Source organism: Mastigoproctus giganteus, chromosome 9 (genome assembly GCF_048544385.1).
Source record: "Mastigoproctus giganteus isolate SK-2022 chromosome 9, ASM4854438v1, whole genome shotgun sequence".
Taxonomy (NCBI): Eukaryota; Metazoa; Arthropoda; class Arachnida; order Uropygi; family Thelyphonidae; genus Mastigoproctus; species Mastigoproctus giganteus.
This window is the reverse complement of record NC_143583.1, coordinates 103608636-103626137: the sequence shown is the minus strand read 5'-3', so window position 1 is coordinate 103626137 and position 17502 is coordinate 103608636. Positions and strand designations below refer to the sequence as shown.

The following is a 17502-nucleotide window of genomic DNA, read 5'->3' as shown; positions in this document are numbered from 1 at the left end:
GTATCGAGTGTTATCTACGAAATTCCTTTATATAACTTCCGTATCAAGTTAAGTATTAATTATTTATTTTTTACTAATTATTTATGTTACGTAACCCAAGTCGTTATATGTATAGTTAAAATTACAATTTAATTGACAATGAAGTTCAACAAGATTAATTATCTGATTAATTGACAATATTATGTACTATACTATATTAAGTTTATGCTATCTATTTCGAGATATTTTGTATCGCGTACAATGACCGCTATTTACGAACGTTAAACACGTGGACAGATAATTACAGACCTGTTAGTTTAACTTCTGTTCCAGGGAAATTAATGGAGGCACTGGTTAAAGAAGCATTGCAGGATCATCTAGACAAGACTTCAGTTATAGCTTGGACACAGCATGGGTTTGTTAAGGGAAAGTTTTGTGTGACTAATTTGATTGGATACTATGATGTAGTCACAAAGGATCTGGATGGATCGGGATGCAAAGAATAACTTTAATATCATATATTTGGATCTTAGAAAAGCCTTTGATACAGTTGCACATGGAAGACTGCTGCCCAAATTGGAGCAGTGTGGCATTGGAGGCAAATTGCTGCTATGGATAAAGGGATGGTTGAGTGGGAGAAGACAGCGAGTGGTAATCAATGGACACTGCTCTTCGTAGACTAATGTTATTAGTGGAGTCACTCAGCGTTCAGTGTTGGGTCCATTGTTGTTTTCTGTATTTATAAATGATATTGATGATGGTATATCAGGCTTAATGTTCAAGTTTGTCTGCAAGAGTAGCTGATGGTGTTTTGTCAATGATATATAGGAATTTTTCTAGCAGGGATATGGAGGTGATTATCCTCTTGTTTAAGGCAATGGTCAGACCACATCTTGAGTACTGTATACAGGTGTGGAGGCCTCATTTTAAGAAGGATGTAGAGCTGTTGGAAAGAGTACAGAGAAGGGCACCAAGATTAGTGAATGGAACAAAGGGTTGCTCTTATGAAGAAAGGCTTCAGTTTTGCAAATTACACTGTCTGGAGACTAGGCACCTGCGAGGTAATCTGATTGAGGTGTATAAAGCCTTGAATGATTTGAGCATGCTCAATGCTGATGGGATTCTTCCTCTTGCTAAGAATAATCCTGAGAGGGCATAAATTCAAATTGAGGAAAGACGGTTGTAGGATAGATGTGTGGAAGTTTGCCTTTAGTGAGCGAGTGGTTGATTGCTGTAACAAACTTCCATCTGTCATTTTAGAAGTTGATAGCTTAAATAGATTCAAGGCAGAACTTGACAAACATTTGGAGTGAGTGGATAGGCAAAATAAGGTTTTTTTTTTTTTTTTTTTTTTTTTTTGGCTGATGCTATATAAGCTTGCTTTCTTACATCATGTGCCTATGCTAATGAAAGGGTAGCAGTTACCCAAGAGAAACATACCAACTGTATTGTACTACACTCAGGGAGGTGGAGAATGAGAAAGACCTATGGGTAATTGTGCAGTCAGATAGGAAGTTCTCTGAGCAGGTCATAGAGTTTTGTCAATGATATATAGGAATTTTGCCAGCAGAGACAAGGTGGTGATTATCCCTTTGTATAAGGCAGTGGTCAGACCATACCTTGAGTACTGTATATAGGTTTGGAGGCCTCACTTTAGGAAGGATGTAGAGTTGCTAGAACATGTAAAGTGAAGGGCAAGATTGGTGAGAGCAATAAAGGGGTGCACTAATGAAGAAACGCTTTAAGTTTTGCAAGTTGCAACATCTGGAGACTAGGCACCTGCAAGGTGACCTGAACAAGATGTATAAGGCCTTGAATGGTTTGAGCAGGCTCAATACTGACAGGAACGTCCGCTTGCTCAGATTTAGAACTTGAGGGGGCATAGATTCAAATTGAGGAAAGACAGTTGTAGAATAGATGTGTGGAAGTTTGCCTTTAGCCCACGGGTAGTTGATTGATGGAACAGACTTTCATTTGTTGTTGTGGAAGTTGATAGCTTAAATAAATTTAAGACTGAACTAGAGAAACATTTGGAGTGACCAGACATGTGAAATGGGAAGGTTTTTTTTTTTTTTTTGGGCTGATGCTGTATAAGCTTGCTTTCTTGCCTCAACTAATGCTAATGCTAACATTATAGCAGAACTGACTGTACTATTTATTTAAATTTTACCTTAATTTTTCACATACACATTGCATTGGGACTACATCCTTATCATAATTTTTTTTTCATATTTTCGTTCTATCAGAGTATCCTCTTTTAATATTCTTTTCTTTCATAGCTATTTTGAAGATGCAAAATCACTATAAAAGAAATGCAATTTCTTGATGTATAATCAGGCGCAGTCTCCCAATATATTACCTGCTTTATGTATCAATTATTTATAGCATGCACCAAAAAAATTTTTTTTATTATTTTATTAGTGTTTTCCTTCTCACATCTTTAGATTTCTCTTGCACATCAAAAAAAAAAAAAAAAAATTTTCCACCCTCATATTTTATGCATGCTAATTTATTATAATCATTAATATTAGTCATTTATTTTTACTTTTCCTTTGTAGCTTCATTCCATCTAATCGGCTTTTTAATTCAACTTGTAACCTAGTGATCAGGAGCGGGAGTGTAGTAGTAGTACACGCTCTTTGAGTCGACCGGGGTTCAAGCCCCTGACTGCTAAATACGGTCGATCTGCCAAAGCGCATTAGACCAGCGTGGCAGATTATGGTCCATTTCCCTCAGCATGAATTGTTGAGGAGGCTTCCATCCTGCAGTGGGTTGATAATGGCTGCATTTTACTTTACTTTAATTCAAAGTATCACTTAGGTTTTTTGCTTTCTTTCCCTTTCATCTACCCTAAATACTTATCTGTCCTTTCTCTACTAGTTTGGCACCCTGTGCCCTTTATATTTCCATCTGTCAGCTTTTTCTCTCACATAATTATTATAACTTTGCTTATCTATATATACAGGTAGTTTCTGGGTGATTTTAAGGCCATTTTTCTATATAATAATGTTAAGTATAGCAGAAACATTTAAAGTCTTAAATATTAAATTTAAATAAAAATAAGCTTTAAATATGCAGGAAAGCTTACTTATTACAGCACCTTATACATATATTGTATTTACATTATTTGCATAAAAGCTAACAGCTTACAATGCTATTTATTGTCAAATTTCTCAAAACCATTAAATGCAGTAATGTGGTTTAAATCTACTGCTCACCTAAATCAAGTCTTTTTTGAATGTCAATTAAGTTTCCAGCACAAAGTGTTTCTGATAGCTTTTCACCTTCTTTGTATTATTAGCATTACCTGACTCACTTGATCTCTTTGTGGTCAGAAAAAAAGAGAGAAATTGAAACTACCTGCATGGTAAACTAAAATCGATCACTAGGACACAAAATGCACATAAATAATACAGAAACCAAAACTAAACTGTAAACAGCATTGCTGAGCAGTGCTACTGAGCACTGTGCAGTTAAATGCACTTCCTGTCAGGAAACAACAGTTCCTAAAGAGAAGTTTTATAAATAACACCAGTAAACTTAAGCTAATTAAAATCCCCTGAATGGGCACTCTTTTCTATAACGCCACTTTTTGGGATATAAAGTGTATATTTTCAAAATACCCAAGAAGTGGTGCAGTGACTGCTTTGATATTTTTTCCACCATTTTATTTGCACTGATTGACCATAGCATTGTACAGCTGTGGACACAGGAAATTGGTGACAGTACAAACAGCTATGGAAAATTAGCACGGAGATGTAAATTACCCACAGACACAAAAAGCAACTTTTGAGACAATAAATAGACCGCTTTCAAAATTTCTCCTGTCATAAATTGGAAATGGTTTACAGCATTTTCAGTTTGGCTAGAAATTCAATTTAAATTCAGTCATTTTCTCTTTAATTACAGTATTGGTTAAGAGTCGGTTTAAATTCAGGACACCTCTTTGAAGGCAAGTACTGCAAATTACAGTTGATTGGAAAATTGAATTAGCATTAGCAAAGGCACTTGATGCAAGAAAGCAAGCTTATATAGCATCAGCCAAAAAAAAAAAAAAAAAAAACCTTATTTCACCCATCCCCTCGCTCCAAATGTTTGTCAAGTTTTGCCTTGAATCTATTTAAGCTATCAACTTCTACAATGACAGATGGAAGTTTGTTCCAGCAATCAACCACCCGCTGGCTAAAGGCAAACTTCCGCACATTTATCCTACAACTGTCTTTCCTGAATTTGAATTTACGTCCTCTCAGGTGAATCATACACCTCAATCAGATCACTTCGCAGGTGCCTAGTCTCCAGACACTGTAATTTGCAAAACTTAAGCCTTTCTTTGTAAGAACAACCCTTTGTTCTGTTCACTAATCTTGTTGCTCTTCCCTGCTAGAAAAATTCCTGTATATCATTGACAAGACACCACGAGCTACTCTTGCAGATTTGACTTGACGCATTATGGCCTTAGCTGCCAATGCGCCATTAAAAATTAAATCAAAACCCTTGAAGATCGTCTGCACTGTTCAGAAAACTTCATATTTGCCTGCACAATTACCCCCAGGTCCTTTTCATTCTCTACCACTGTCAGTGTGGTACCACAGAGTTGTTAGTTACTCTGGGATTACTGCTTCCCATATGTAGTACTTTACATTTGTCAATGTTAAACTTCATTTGCCACCTGTCAGCCCATCTGTTCAACTTTTCTAGATCCTGAAGAGCATTAAAAAAAAAATTGTTCTGGTTGGACCTCTCAGGCACCCAAACACTACCCATAACTCCTCCCATGGCATTTGGAGTGAATACTGCTATCCTGAGAGAAACAGAGTGCACTCTGGAGAAGGGTATCAAATTATAGAGTGCTATAGTGAACAAAAGCTGAGTGAACTTTGCTATAGAGGTAGAAAACTGTAATCAAATATTTCTCCCTTTACCTAGAGGGGTGGCAATATAAGGTTCCTTATCTTTTTTTTAAAAAAAAAAAATTATAATAGATTTTAGTATCCTTTATATCATTTCTGTGAATAAATCTCTCTCCAACACAGTGAAATGTTCCCTTGTTACTAGTTTACCAGTAATCTTTTTAAAAACGCTAGTTATATTTTAATGATACTCTACTACATTATATTGGATAATTGGGTTAAGATTTATAAACAGCAGAATATATCAAAACTTGTATTTTGTTTAAGTTATTGAAAAAAAATCAAACATAATTATTTAGATTTTTATGATGTATGAGAAATATATATTTCAGGATGTTTGTCAAACATTATGGTGTCGTCAGGAAAATAAATGTGTTACCAGATTGGAACCTGCAGTAGAGGGGACTTTATGTGATAAAAATATGGCAAGTGAAAGTATTCTTCCTAATATATATTTTCAATTTGTTTTATGTATAGATTAATTGTAATTGAAATTTATATAGTCTAATCAAGTTAAAAGAAGGGAGAGAGTGGATGTTAATGCAGAGTGATAAAATCTATGATATTTTAAAATATCTGTATCTAGTTATATTAATCCATTTTCAGAAAAGTCTAATTAATTCAGTGTTAGTTTGAAATAAATCCACAAAAGCCTTTCTAGTGGGTGATCAACCCACAAATTCCAGTCAATATCTGGGGGAATATGTTAATTTGCTAATGCTAATTCAAGACTAAACCAACTTTAATCTTAACAAATAAGAAATTTTTAATAACTTATAATCAAATTAATTTGTAGTTAATGTCTTTATAGTCATTGAAGAAATGGAGTACCCACAAAATATCTGAGAATAATCTGTAATTCTTTATGAAATTAAAGGCAGGTTACGTTCCATGCAGATTTAAGTGCTCATTATTTTATCCATTTCCTGTTAGTGATATGCCTGTGTACCCTGTTGCTAAAAGAATATTTAAGATCAAAATAGGCGCCTCCGTAGCCAATTGGGAAGGAGTAGCGGGGCATAGCACATGCTTCTTGATTAGATCGGGGTTCGAGCCCCTCACCACCAAATACGGAGGATGCGAAAGGTCAGGGAATGACCATCGCATATCCTGGAGCAATATGGCCTTAATTGCTAATGCTCCTAAAAACCAAATAACAACAACAACAACAAGATCAAAATAAAACAGCAATACATTTTTCCACTGGAGTAGTGCATTTTATTTAGAGTAGTTTGATACCAGGCAACTATGGTAGATTGTGTCCACAATATGAGAGCAATGTACTAAGTAGTACACTCAATTTGCTCAGTATTATGACCCTTCATAATACTGATCAAGTATTATTACTACAGATGAAGACCATTCATATACAATGATATTGGTTTTAATTGTTGTAGATTTGAGCTAACGAATGTTTATTAGTATTTCTGAGGTTGATAAAGCTGATTTATGAAATTAATTGATCTTATGTTGTGAAGTGAAAATATGATTAAAATAACAATATTTTCTTACTTCTCAGAAATCTGTTTGTTTTGCACATATAGTTCCAAGAATCTCAGTAAGTTAGAAACCAAGAGGTAAATAAACATAATTGTTAAACTATTTATAGTGTGCAGTTGACTAGTCACCTTTACAAGAAAAAGTATCGTACTATTCTGATGACATAGAATTTTAGGTAACAGAATTAACAGACCAAACAAAAAAAAGAAATTTTTTTTATTTATTAGTGTTTCATATATATTTTTTTTTTTTGTTATTCTGTGTGATAGTCTGTTTCTTGAATCTTAGATCTTAATGAGTATATATAAAATAAAGAGTTTAGCACCGCACGTTCCTGGCTAAATAGCCATGATTGACAAAAACACAATGTTGTTTAATTCTGTATATAAATATAGCAGAGCAGCAGTGCTGTGTGTGTGTGTAGTGGTGGTGTTTTTGAGACTATACCTATGCATTCTGTTTCTTTCATTCTTTGTTTGGATGGTTTCATTATTTGGAACTCCAGATCAGCAATCTTCTAACCACAGATCAGAGTTACAAATACTTGATGCTCATTGCAGATTTTTATGAATATTTTCACACTAAGAAAAATACTAGTCTTCATTTCAATCACCAGTCAAGAATTCCATTTGACACAATTACCTATCTCGGGATTGCATCTAAGGCTTGCAAACCCAAGTGTAAGTGTGAAGCCAGGTATGAAGTAACTAAGCTGAGCCAATCAGAAATTATTTGAAGGTTCTTTTTTATAAATAAATAAAATGAAATGAATTAAATATTTAAGTATAATATAATAAATATTCATCTACAAGAACATTAGGTAAATAATGTTCTTAAGTATTAATCTCTATTGATAGCTTAAATAAATTTAAGTATTAGTTTTCAAAACATAAAATAGAAGATATTTAGCATTAGCATTAGTTGACGCATATGATGAAAGCAAGCAAGCTTATAAAGCATCAGCCAAAAAAAAAAAAAAAACCACACCTCCCATTTGGTCACTTCAAATGTTTGTCTAGTTCAACTTTAAATTTAAGAGAGGTGGCAAATCAACTACCCGCTGGCTAAAGACAAACTTCCGCACATCTATTCTACAATTGTCTTTCCTCAATTTGAATCTATTCCCCCTCAGGTTCTTAATCTCAGGAAATGGAAATATCCAATCAGCATTGAGCCTACTCAAACCATTCAAGACCTTGTACACTTCAATCAGATCACCTTGGAACATCATGTTGCAGCATCTAGTCTCTAGATGCTGCAACATGCAGAATTTATGCCTTTCTTCGTAAGTGCACTCATTTGTTCCTCTCGCCAATCTTGTTGCCCTTCTCTGTACTCGTTCTAGCAACTCTACATCCTTTCTAAAATGAGGCCTCCAGACTTGAACACAGTACCCAAGGTGTGGCCTAACCATTGCCTTATACAAAGGTATAATCACTTCCTTGTCTCTGCTAGCAAAATTTCTATATACTATTGATAAGACTCCATGACCTACTCTGGCAGCCCATTTGCACTGCTCAGAGAACTTCATATCTGACTGCACAATTACCCCCGGGCTTTTTCATTCTCCACCTCCCTGAGTGTAGTACCACACAGTTGGTATGTTTTTCTTGGTTTACTGCTTGGGTATATCCCAAGAATATATGCAGTACTTTGCATTTGTCAATATTAAACTTCAGTTGCCACTTCTCAGCCCATCTACCTAACTTTTATAGACCCTGTTCCAGTAACATACTGTCTCTACTATCGTTAAAAACATTGCCAACCTTTTTATCATCTGCGAACTTTGACATTAATCTTGATATACCTACATCAATATCATTAATAAATACACAAAACAACAATGGGCCCAGCACCAAACCCTTTTGGGACTCCACTAGTAACATTAGTCCACATAGAGCAGCGTCCATTTATTACCACTCTCTGCCATCTCCCACCCAACCATCCCTTTATCCATTGCAGCAACTTGCCCTTAATGCCATACTGCTCCAAGTTGTTCAGAAATCTTCCATATGCAACAGTATGAAAAGCTTTCCTGAAATCCGAGTATATGATATCAAAATTATTTTTTGCATCCAGTTCCTTTGTGACCACATTGTAGTATCCGATCAGACTGGTCAGACTTCCCTTTAACAAACCCATGCTGTGTCTGAACTATTACTGCAGTCTTGTCTAGGTGATCCTGCATCACTTCTTTAGGCCCCTCCGTAGCCAGGTGGGCAGGAGCAGCAGTGCATAGCACACGCTTCTTGATTAGACTGGGGTTCGAGCCCATGCCCACCAAATACGGAGGATGCGGAAAGGTCAGGGAATGACCACCGTATATCCCCAGAGCAATATGGCCTTAGTTGCTAATGCTCCTAAAAAATAATAACAACAACAACAACATCACTTCTTTAACCAGTGACTCCATTATTTTCTCCAGAATAGAAGTTAAACTAACAGGTCTATAATTATTTGAAATTTCCCCCTTGTGAATTGGGGATACATTTGCATATCTCCAGTCCATGGGGACCTCCCCTGAATCTAAGGATGCTCTCATGATTATGGCTAAGGATTTGCTTACTTCTCTCGCTGCCTCCTTCGGTATAACAGGATAGATTCCATCTGCCCCAGGTGCCTTTGTTATGTTTAACTTCAATTTCTCCTCCACTTTGCTCTCCATTATTACAAAATCATTTAGCTCCCTGTTAGAGCTCAGTAAACTTCTGTCCTCCCTTTCCTTACAGAATTCCTCATATGTGAATTTAGATGTAAAATACTCATTCAATTTGTCAGCTCTCTGAGCAGGATCATCAGCAGTTGAACCACCAACATCAAGTGGACCAATCTGATTCATTCCCTTCCTTCTAGAATTTACATAAGTAAAGAAGTCTTTGTTGTTTTTCTTTGCATCCTTTGCCAAGAATTTCTCATAATCAGCCTTCGCTTGCCTAACCTCCTTTGTGACTTGATTAGAGACTAGCTTATATCTGCCAATGGCTTCTGTGTCACCTGCTAATTTATATGCATCTCATGCATTTTTCTTCCCTGCCACAGCCTCATTAGTTCATCCGACATCCATTTAGGCCTAAATCTTGAACAGTATTTCTTAGTTAGTATGAAAAGCCTAGTAGCTTCCAAGATTAATTCCCTGAAGGCATCCTATTTAGAATTCACTGTTTTTAACATCATTAGGTGATTCCACTCTATAGAATTCAGAAACTGCTTGAGACCACTGTAGTCACCTTTACAAAAACCCTTCCCTTTACCCTTGGTGATAGTTACATCTTGTAGTAAATCTCACATCAGTAGACTGTGATCACTGTTGCCTAGTGGTTCCTTTATCTGCAAATTCCTAATGCATGAGTCATCACTGCTTATAATCAGATCAAGAGTATTACCCCCTCTAGTTATTAGTTATTAAAATGCTTTCTGGATTTCATGTTGTACACATGTTATGTTTTACACTTGAGTTTAAAACATGAATTCTCAGGGCTTGCTGAAGCACTGGGCCAGGTACATTGCTTTTCTTATGACTGCTGTTGAACCAGTCTTGCCATATTTGTACCTCTTGCACTCACCTAGAACTAGTCCTTCCATCTTTTAATTTTCTTCTAATCCAGAAGTTCATGAACAATTAATTACTAAAACAGAGCTAGATGCAAAGGCTGAAATATAGTAACTTTGAAGACTGTGCATGAAGCTCTGTTTTGAGCTAAGAAAAATTTATATGGAAACCTATGGTACATTAAAACTTTGTTTTGGAGAGGAAAGAATGAGTAGATCTCAAACATTCAAGTGGTTTTTCAAAGTTCAGAAGCGGAATGACTTCTGCTGAGGGTACTGAATGTTCAGGATGAGCATCCTCAAACAAGGCTCAACAGTATTTTGAACATGCAGTGATTGCTACTAGATTTGTTTTTTGTTTGCTAATGGTAAGCAAAAATAGTATTTGTGTGTATAAGAACCTTATACACACAAATACTATTTTTCTTTGGGAAATATTTCAGGGAGACTCATAATTCCTTTCTAAAGCCATTACAGTAGATAAAATGTGAGTTATGAGTATAACTCTGAAACAAAGCAAATAGGCGTCATAGAGGAAGAATCCAAAGTCACTGCACCCAAAGAAAGCCGTACAGTTTTGTTCTAATGTGAAAAGCATGAAATTGATTCCACAGGAACAAACTAGGAATCAAGGAAGTGATTATTCCTTTGTAAAAGCAATGGTTCGGCCACATATTGAGTTACTGTAAACCGGTCTGAATGCCTTATTTTAAGACAAATATGGATCTCTTTCAATGAATGCAGAGAAGAGTAATCAGATTAATCAAAAACACAGAGACATTGTTACCACAAAAGACTTTGGTTCACTTGGAAACTAAACTGAAAAGGATGGCTTCAGGATAGATGTGTAAAAGTTTACTTTTAGCTAGAGAATAATTGATTGTTGGAACAAACTACCATTTGGTATTGTGGAAGTGGGTAGTTGGAATAAATTTAAGGAAAAATTAGGCATATTATTAGAAGGAATGGACAGAAGAGATGGGTAAAGTTTTTTTTTTTTTTTTTTTGGCTGATGCTGTATAAGCTTGCTTCCTTACATTATTTGCCACTACTACTACTAATAATAATTATTATTATAATTATTGTTATTATAAGAACATTTAAAAAAAATGTTCTGTATCTCTACAGTGTAGAGATACAGTATGTGTGCCAAAGTGTTTCAAGAAGTGAAACATTAGAGATTAGTTTCTCAATAAAACAACTCTCTTGATAATTTTTCTTTTATTATACAGAAATGCCTGTCTAAAAACCACATCTTCTGTAATTTTCAGATCTTCTATCGTGTCACTATTATTTTGCCAAAATTGCACACTGAAATGTAGGGAGGAGATTTGGTAACATCATCATCATCATGATTCAAGACCCATTGCAGACTACATTTGGTGAATGCAAACCCATAGATTGTTTCAACAACGGCCAAATTGCTGGACTTGCTGTATCAAGTAACAGCAGAACTTCTCTGGGGGGTGAACAGAACTAATCAGCATGGAACAACAGTGAAATGTAAAAATATAAGAATAACATATAGTTCAGAAACTTATTGGTCATACATCATAATTTTTCTTTCATGTGTACTATGCATAATTAGCAGACAATGAAACACAGCTTGCCTGTATAGCCAAGCTTAGAATTTCCAGCTTCAGGTTATTTCTTGAGGTTTTAATTAAAGCAACTTTATGGAGTGCCTAATCTTGCATCTGAATACTTTGAACAATAAGAAGAGAGTAATAGTAAGGAAAACTGTAATTAATTTTTTGATTTGAAACATCTATGGTTGGCACTGGAGTAAAAACCAGTTGGTAATGAAATTTTTTTACAAAAATGACAATTGATTGTTAACGAATTTTTTTACGGAAATGCTGCAATTGACGTCACTTCCTATTAGGTGGCTGTTAGATTTTAAATGATGCAAATGACGTCACTTCCTAAATGCTAACTCAGTCACTAATGTTGATTCGGCAGAGTAAGTAGTTGATTCAATAGAATAAGTTTATACTAAGATATGGAAATGATGTCACTTCCTAAATGATGCCAACTCAGTCACTAACGTTGACTCGGTTCGAAAAGGAATGAGTTCAAAAACATAGAGAACGAAAAAAAAAATACAGACTTTAATAAAATCTGCTTCTCGATATTTTGATCAACATTAGCCTGGTAAGTAGGTAAGTTTCAGTCAGATTGATCAAAAATTTAAACAGTTTTACTCTAGTGCTGCCATAGATGTTTTCACATAAAATAAAACGTTTTTCGTGTGTACAGGATACACACGCTGCTTTTTTTTGTTGTTATCTTTTATATACATGTAATTCTTTTGTTTGAACCTTATTATTTTAATGTTCTAATCATTTAATGATTAGAACATTAAAGTAATTTAACCTACATCTAATGTTCTAATCATATTATGTTACAGTGGTGTCATATGGGCAAATGTGTAATGATTGGAGAGCGACCAGAAGCTATTGATGGAGAGTGGGGCCAGTGGAGCTCTTGGTCTGAATGTTCAAGAACATGTGGTGCAGGAATTATGTATTCTGAGAGGCACTGTGATAATCCTATGTAAGTGTTATAATATGTTAGGCTGCAATTTCCCAGCACTTTTTAATCCACTTACTGATATCTCCCACTTTGATATTACGTGCTAAAAGTTCAATGTAGAGGGTGTGTTCATGCATCTGTCCATACATGTTCCAGAAGAATTGACTGACTTTCTTGTTTTAAAGGTAAAAAGTAGCCCTTATTTTTATATGAACAGCATCTTCATGAGTTAGATCCATCAAGTGTATAGTTTTAATTTACATCATCTTCTTTGTAATATCCATGATATTACAAATAAGTAAATGCTCTTCTGTGGAGAGTTTTTAACCTCAAGTATAAGCTTTATATTATGATATCTATGCTAATTCTTTTATCAAATGGAATGTAATAAAGGAATTATTTGGTGCATAATGGCCTATAGCTGTCATTGTGCCGTAAAACATACAATAACAACAACAATAACAAAGGAATTAGTACAACTTTTGCACAAGCTCTCCCCTTCTCACCACCTTTTGTATTAGTGGTTAGTTTTTTTCCTATAAAATAAAATTTAGTTATTTGTAGCACAGTATTCTTCTTGTTTGCAAACATATTGCATTTCTGTAAAATAGGGAGTGATTTCTCATATATATATATATAATGCACACTAATAAAAAAAAAATTTCCACTTGTGTTGCTCAGCTTTTAATTCATGTGATGCATTCTTTATTTAGAGAGAGAGAGAGATAATCTTTATTACCCTTCACGGCCATAAAGCCAGGGGCTTACAGTTTCCCAAACTTGTGAAAATTGAACAATTATTTACAAAAAGGTAATTTTACAAAGAAAACATATTATAATACAAAGGGGAGAACTCCTTACGAGAGTTAAATCTGATTGAGCTGGCTTAACATCGAGATAAGAGCACCAGCTCAATCAGACAGGAACAGATGCAAGGTATACGTCAGTCATTGCTGATTAGTCCTACTCGTCATAATTTTTTTCCGGTAAGTCCGGTCAGCAGCGAATTTGTTCAGGTCGGCGTCCAGTGCCTGGGTTTGCTTGAGCATCTGCTGAGGAAGGAACCTGTCCGAGAGATGGAGTCGTGCTGAATGCGAGTAGAGCTCGGGATTGGCCCTAAGGGCAGCAGGGGGGGGATCCTCCAGCCACAGGTATCCCAGAATGAAGGTGTTGCCATTATGCCTGTTATCATCTTGACTGTTGCTAGGAGGCCTTGGTCGTCGACTAAGGTGGGAAGCCGTGGAATTCCGAGAGAGTTGGCAAGCTGTGTGGTATGAATCAGAGCTGGAAGGTTGTGCTTCCTGTTGGCCCACTTTAGGAGCCAGAATTCTGTGGCAAAGAGTGGTTTCTTTATTGACGGTGCCGCTGACGCCCAAATTTCAGCAGCATAGAGTAAAGGTGGAAAGATAACTGTTCTTATGTACCTCACGGTTATCTTTTTATCTGTGATATGAAGGAGATGTTGTTTTGCTATCCACCGGAGTCTTGAAACACGTGTGAGGAGCATATCCATGTGGGCGTTGAATCAAAGTTTTGGGTCAAATACAACGCCCAGATCACGATGGCTGGACACAATTGGGATGAGGGTGTTGCCGACCGAAGGCTGGAGAGAAGAAGGAGTTTGCTTCAATGAATACACCATGAATTCGGACTTAGCAGGATTGATCTTGAGCCCAAACTGGCAGAGGTAAGATGTGACTGTGGTGAGAGTGTTGTTAATTTCCACTTTTACCAGATCTAGGTCTTGACCGGGAATGATGGGAGTGAGTATCTTGATATCATCCGCATAGCTCAGTAGACATCGAGAATGTGCAACCAGTGGGAAGATAATGGATGAAAACAGAAGGCCCGAAAGGACCCCTCCTTGTGGGACTCCTGCGGTGACGGATCTAGTAAGGGTGCTATCTCCTGTATGAAGCTTTATAACTCTGTTATTCAGAAGAGAGGAGAGAAAGCATAATATGTTCCCTGTGATCTGGAAGTGGCATTCCAGGAGAGTGAGAAGTTGGTTTACTTGGACGGCATCAAATGCAGCCTCAATGTCTAAGTAAGTCACAGCTAGTTTCTGCCTATTCTCCAATGCTGACAAGATAGTATTCGTGGTGGCTAGCAGATTGGTGATTGTTGATCTGTTTGGAAGGGAGTAGTGAATTTGGGCTGGATTACTGGGCAAGATCTGCTTAGTGAGGATGGGGAGTAAGGCCTTCTCCAGGAGCTTCAGCAGGTTGGAGGAGTTGGAGATGGGTCGGAAGTGTTTAGGTTTCGATGGCGACTGAACTTTGGCTAAAGGTTTGATGAGATAGTTTTTCCACTGCTGTGGGAAAATTTTGTTCGAGAGTAACTGGTTGAAGATAATTAAAAGTGGCTGAATAATGTACGGACTTAGGCATTTGAGCATGAATTGGGGAACTCCATCATCACCGGTGGTTGACGAGGCAGGTAGAGAATTGATGGCTACGATCAGTTGTTGTTTTGTAATCTGAATGTTGTTCAACACTTCTTGCTGGATGGGCTCTGTTAGTAGAGCTAGATCTGAGTTTGGCATAGGATTACGGTTAAATCTTGTGACGAAATCGAGCCACAATTCAGGATCAAGTTGTAAAGGAAAATGAGGGTTCACTTTCTTGTATGGAATTTTTCCTTTAGCCAGCTCACGGTTAACATATAATTTGATTGCCTCAGATTTCAGGCGATTAAATTGAGCCTGTGCCCTTGAATAAACGATACGATCATTGACATTTTGAGATTGTTTCCATGTGCGATGGAGCTGTTGCTTCAGCTGGAAACTCATTTTGAGTTCAGAATTCCACCAAAGTCTTGTATATGGACTGATTGTGATGTTTTTAGAAGCAGCATATTTGGCAACCATGTTGATCCAGTTTGTGAGAATGTTCACAGCTAGTTCTGGGTCACAAGTCCCTAAAGCCACCCAGGGAATGAGAGAGGCGGCTCTGATGCACTTATCTATGTCAAGTAAGTTGGGGCTAGAAATGTCAACCTTTGTTGTTGTCCTTCTGGCTTCTAATTTGGGGGCTGACAGATATGCGGTCACGTGTATCGGGACATGATCAGAGTCAAATGATGTTTCTGTAATGTAATCAAGGGTGCAAGAGAAAGAGGCTAGAACTAGATCTAAGAGGTTATTCCTCCTGGTTGGAGCTTCATTAATAAGTTGTAGGTCAGCACATCTCAAGTGTGTCAGAAGATCCTTTTTCAGATTAGATAGCTGAGGAGGTAAATTGAAATCACCACAAACTAAGTGAGAAGCTGTGGGATGCAGCTGATTGATTAACCAGTTAGAAACTTCAAGGATGATTTGCTGGGACGGCTTTGGGGGTATATACAGCACACAGACGTCAAACGTCACGAAGTTGTATCCTAACGTAACGAGGATTGCTTCATAGTTAGGAGAGAGGCGGCTCTGATGCACTTATCTATGTCAAGTAAGTTGGGGCTAGAAATGTCAACCTTTGTTGTTGTCCTTCTGGCTTCTAATTTGGGGGCTGACAGATATGCGGTCACGTGTATCGGGACATGATCAGAGTCAAATGATGTTTCTGTAATGTAATCAAGGGTGCAAGAGAAAGAGGCTAGAACTAGATCTAAGAGGTTATTCCTCCTGGTTGGAGCTTCATTAATAAGTTGTAGGTCAGCACATCTCAAGTGTGTCAGAAGATCCTTTTTCAGATTAGATAGCTGAGGAGGTAAATTGAAATCACCACAAACTAAGTGAGAAGCTGTGGGATGCAGCTGATTGATTAACCAGTTAGAAACTTCAAGGATGATTTGCTGGGACGGCTTTGGGGGTATATACAGCACACAGACGTCAAACGTCACGAAGTTGTATCCTAACGTAACGAGGATGGCTTCATAGTTGGGAGAGTTACTGGATTTATTATCCAATAGCTTGAAAGCGGATTTCTTGTAGAATAATGCGACGCCTCCACCCTTGCGTGCAATCCGAGATGTGAATACGACCCCATAATCAGCTGGGGCAGCTGCCGCTAGGAATTCTTCATCATCATTCAGCCAGGTTTCGGTGATGGCGAGCAGGTCAAAATGTCCGGCGAGCAGAATTTGCTCCGTAGTATCAAGCTTGTTCCTAAGACTACGCACATTCTGATAAAAGATGGTGCAGGCAGGTACTCTGGGTACTTTGATACGGACGGGTGGTCTCTGACATGGCACTACTTGATTCAGCGGGGTGTCTCTAGGACTGATGAGCACAGGGATCGGCATATTGGTGTTCTGTGTCTGTGATTCTGGTTGCGGTAACAAGATCTGGAACTGCTATGAATCAGGGTACCATTGGTGGGAGTCCTTTCCATTACTTCTATATCGCTGCCCGAGATATGGCATAACAAGAGCGCGCCTCCGTAGCCAGGTGGGAAGGAGCAGCAGTGTGTAGCACACGCTTCTTGATTAGACCGGGGTTCGAGCCCGTCACCACCAAATATGGAGAATGCGGAAAGGTCATGGAATGACCACCGTATATCCCGGAGCAATATGGCCTTAGTTGCTAATGCTCCTAAAAACCAAATAACAAACAAACAACATAACAAGAGCTCCAGCAGGCCAGATTTCAGGATTGAAGAGTGCTTCAAAATCTGCATCAGCTACATCGATCTTAAAGGAGGCGTAGGTGGGATATTTCGTGGACAGCTTAGTGACTCTACCATTCATTTTGAATGCAGCAAGAAGGTTTTCCACATCATCGGCTGAGGTAGCAGGGGAGAGCCTACTAATGAAGACATTATGCATCCGCTTGTCCATCATTCTAGTGTTCTCAATTTGTCTTGCTGAAGTGCAAATTGGTTCCAATAACTTTAAGATTGGGGCTCAGTTCCTTAAGAGTTGGATTACGGGTCAGTGTTTGTTCTTTTGTTCGTTGGCTTGCAATCATTGCATACGTTGTAGTGTCTCTATGGGTCTTTACATTAGATACAATCGTAGTCCCTGTATATTGGTTACCCCTCACGTTGTTTGAGGTGGAGCCACAATTGCGATGTACTTCCGCAGCCAGAGCATT

At 37.5% G+C, this 17502-nt stretch overlaps 1 protein-coding gene across 1 annotated transcript in view; it reads left to right on the top strand.

The window, feature by feature from the left end:
• Positions 1–17502, top strand: part of LOC150080606 (A disintegrin and metalloproteinase with thrombospondin motifs 6-like) — a 518673-nt gene that overhangs the window by 281282 nt on the left and 219889 nt on the right. The window contains exons 10-11 of the mRNA XM_090381965.1: positions 5222–5314; positions 12349–12494. Coding sequence (XP_090238091.1) covers positions 5222–5314; positions 12349–12494 — 239 coding nt within the window. The remainder of the gene's footprint in view (positions 1–5221; positions 5315–12348; positions 12495–17502) is intronic.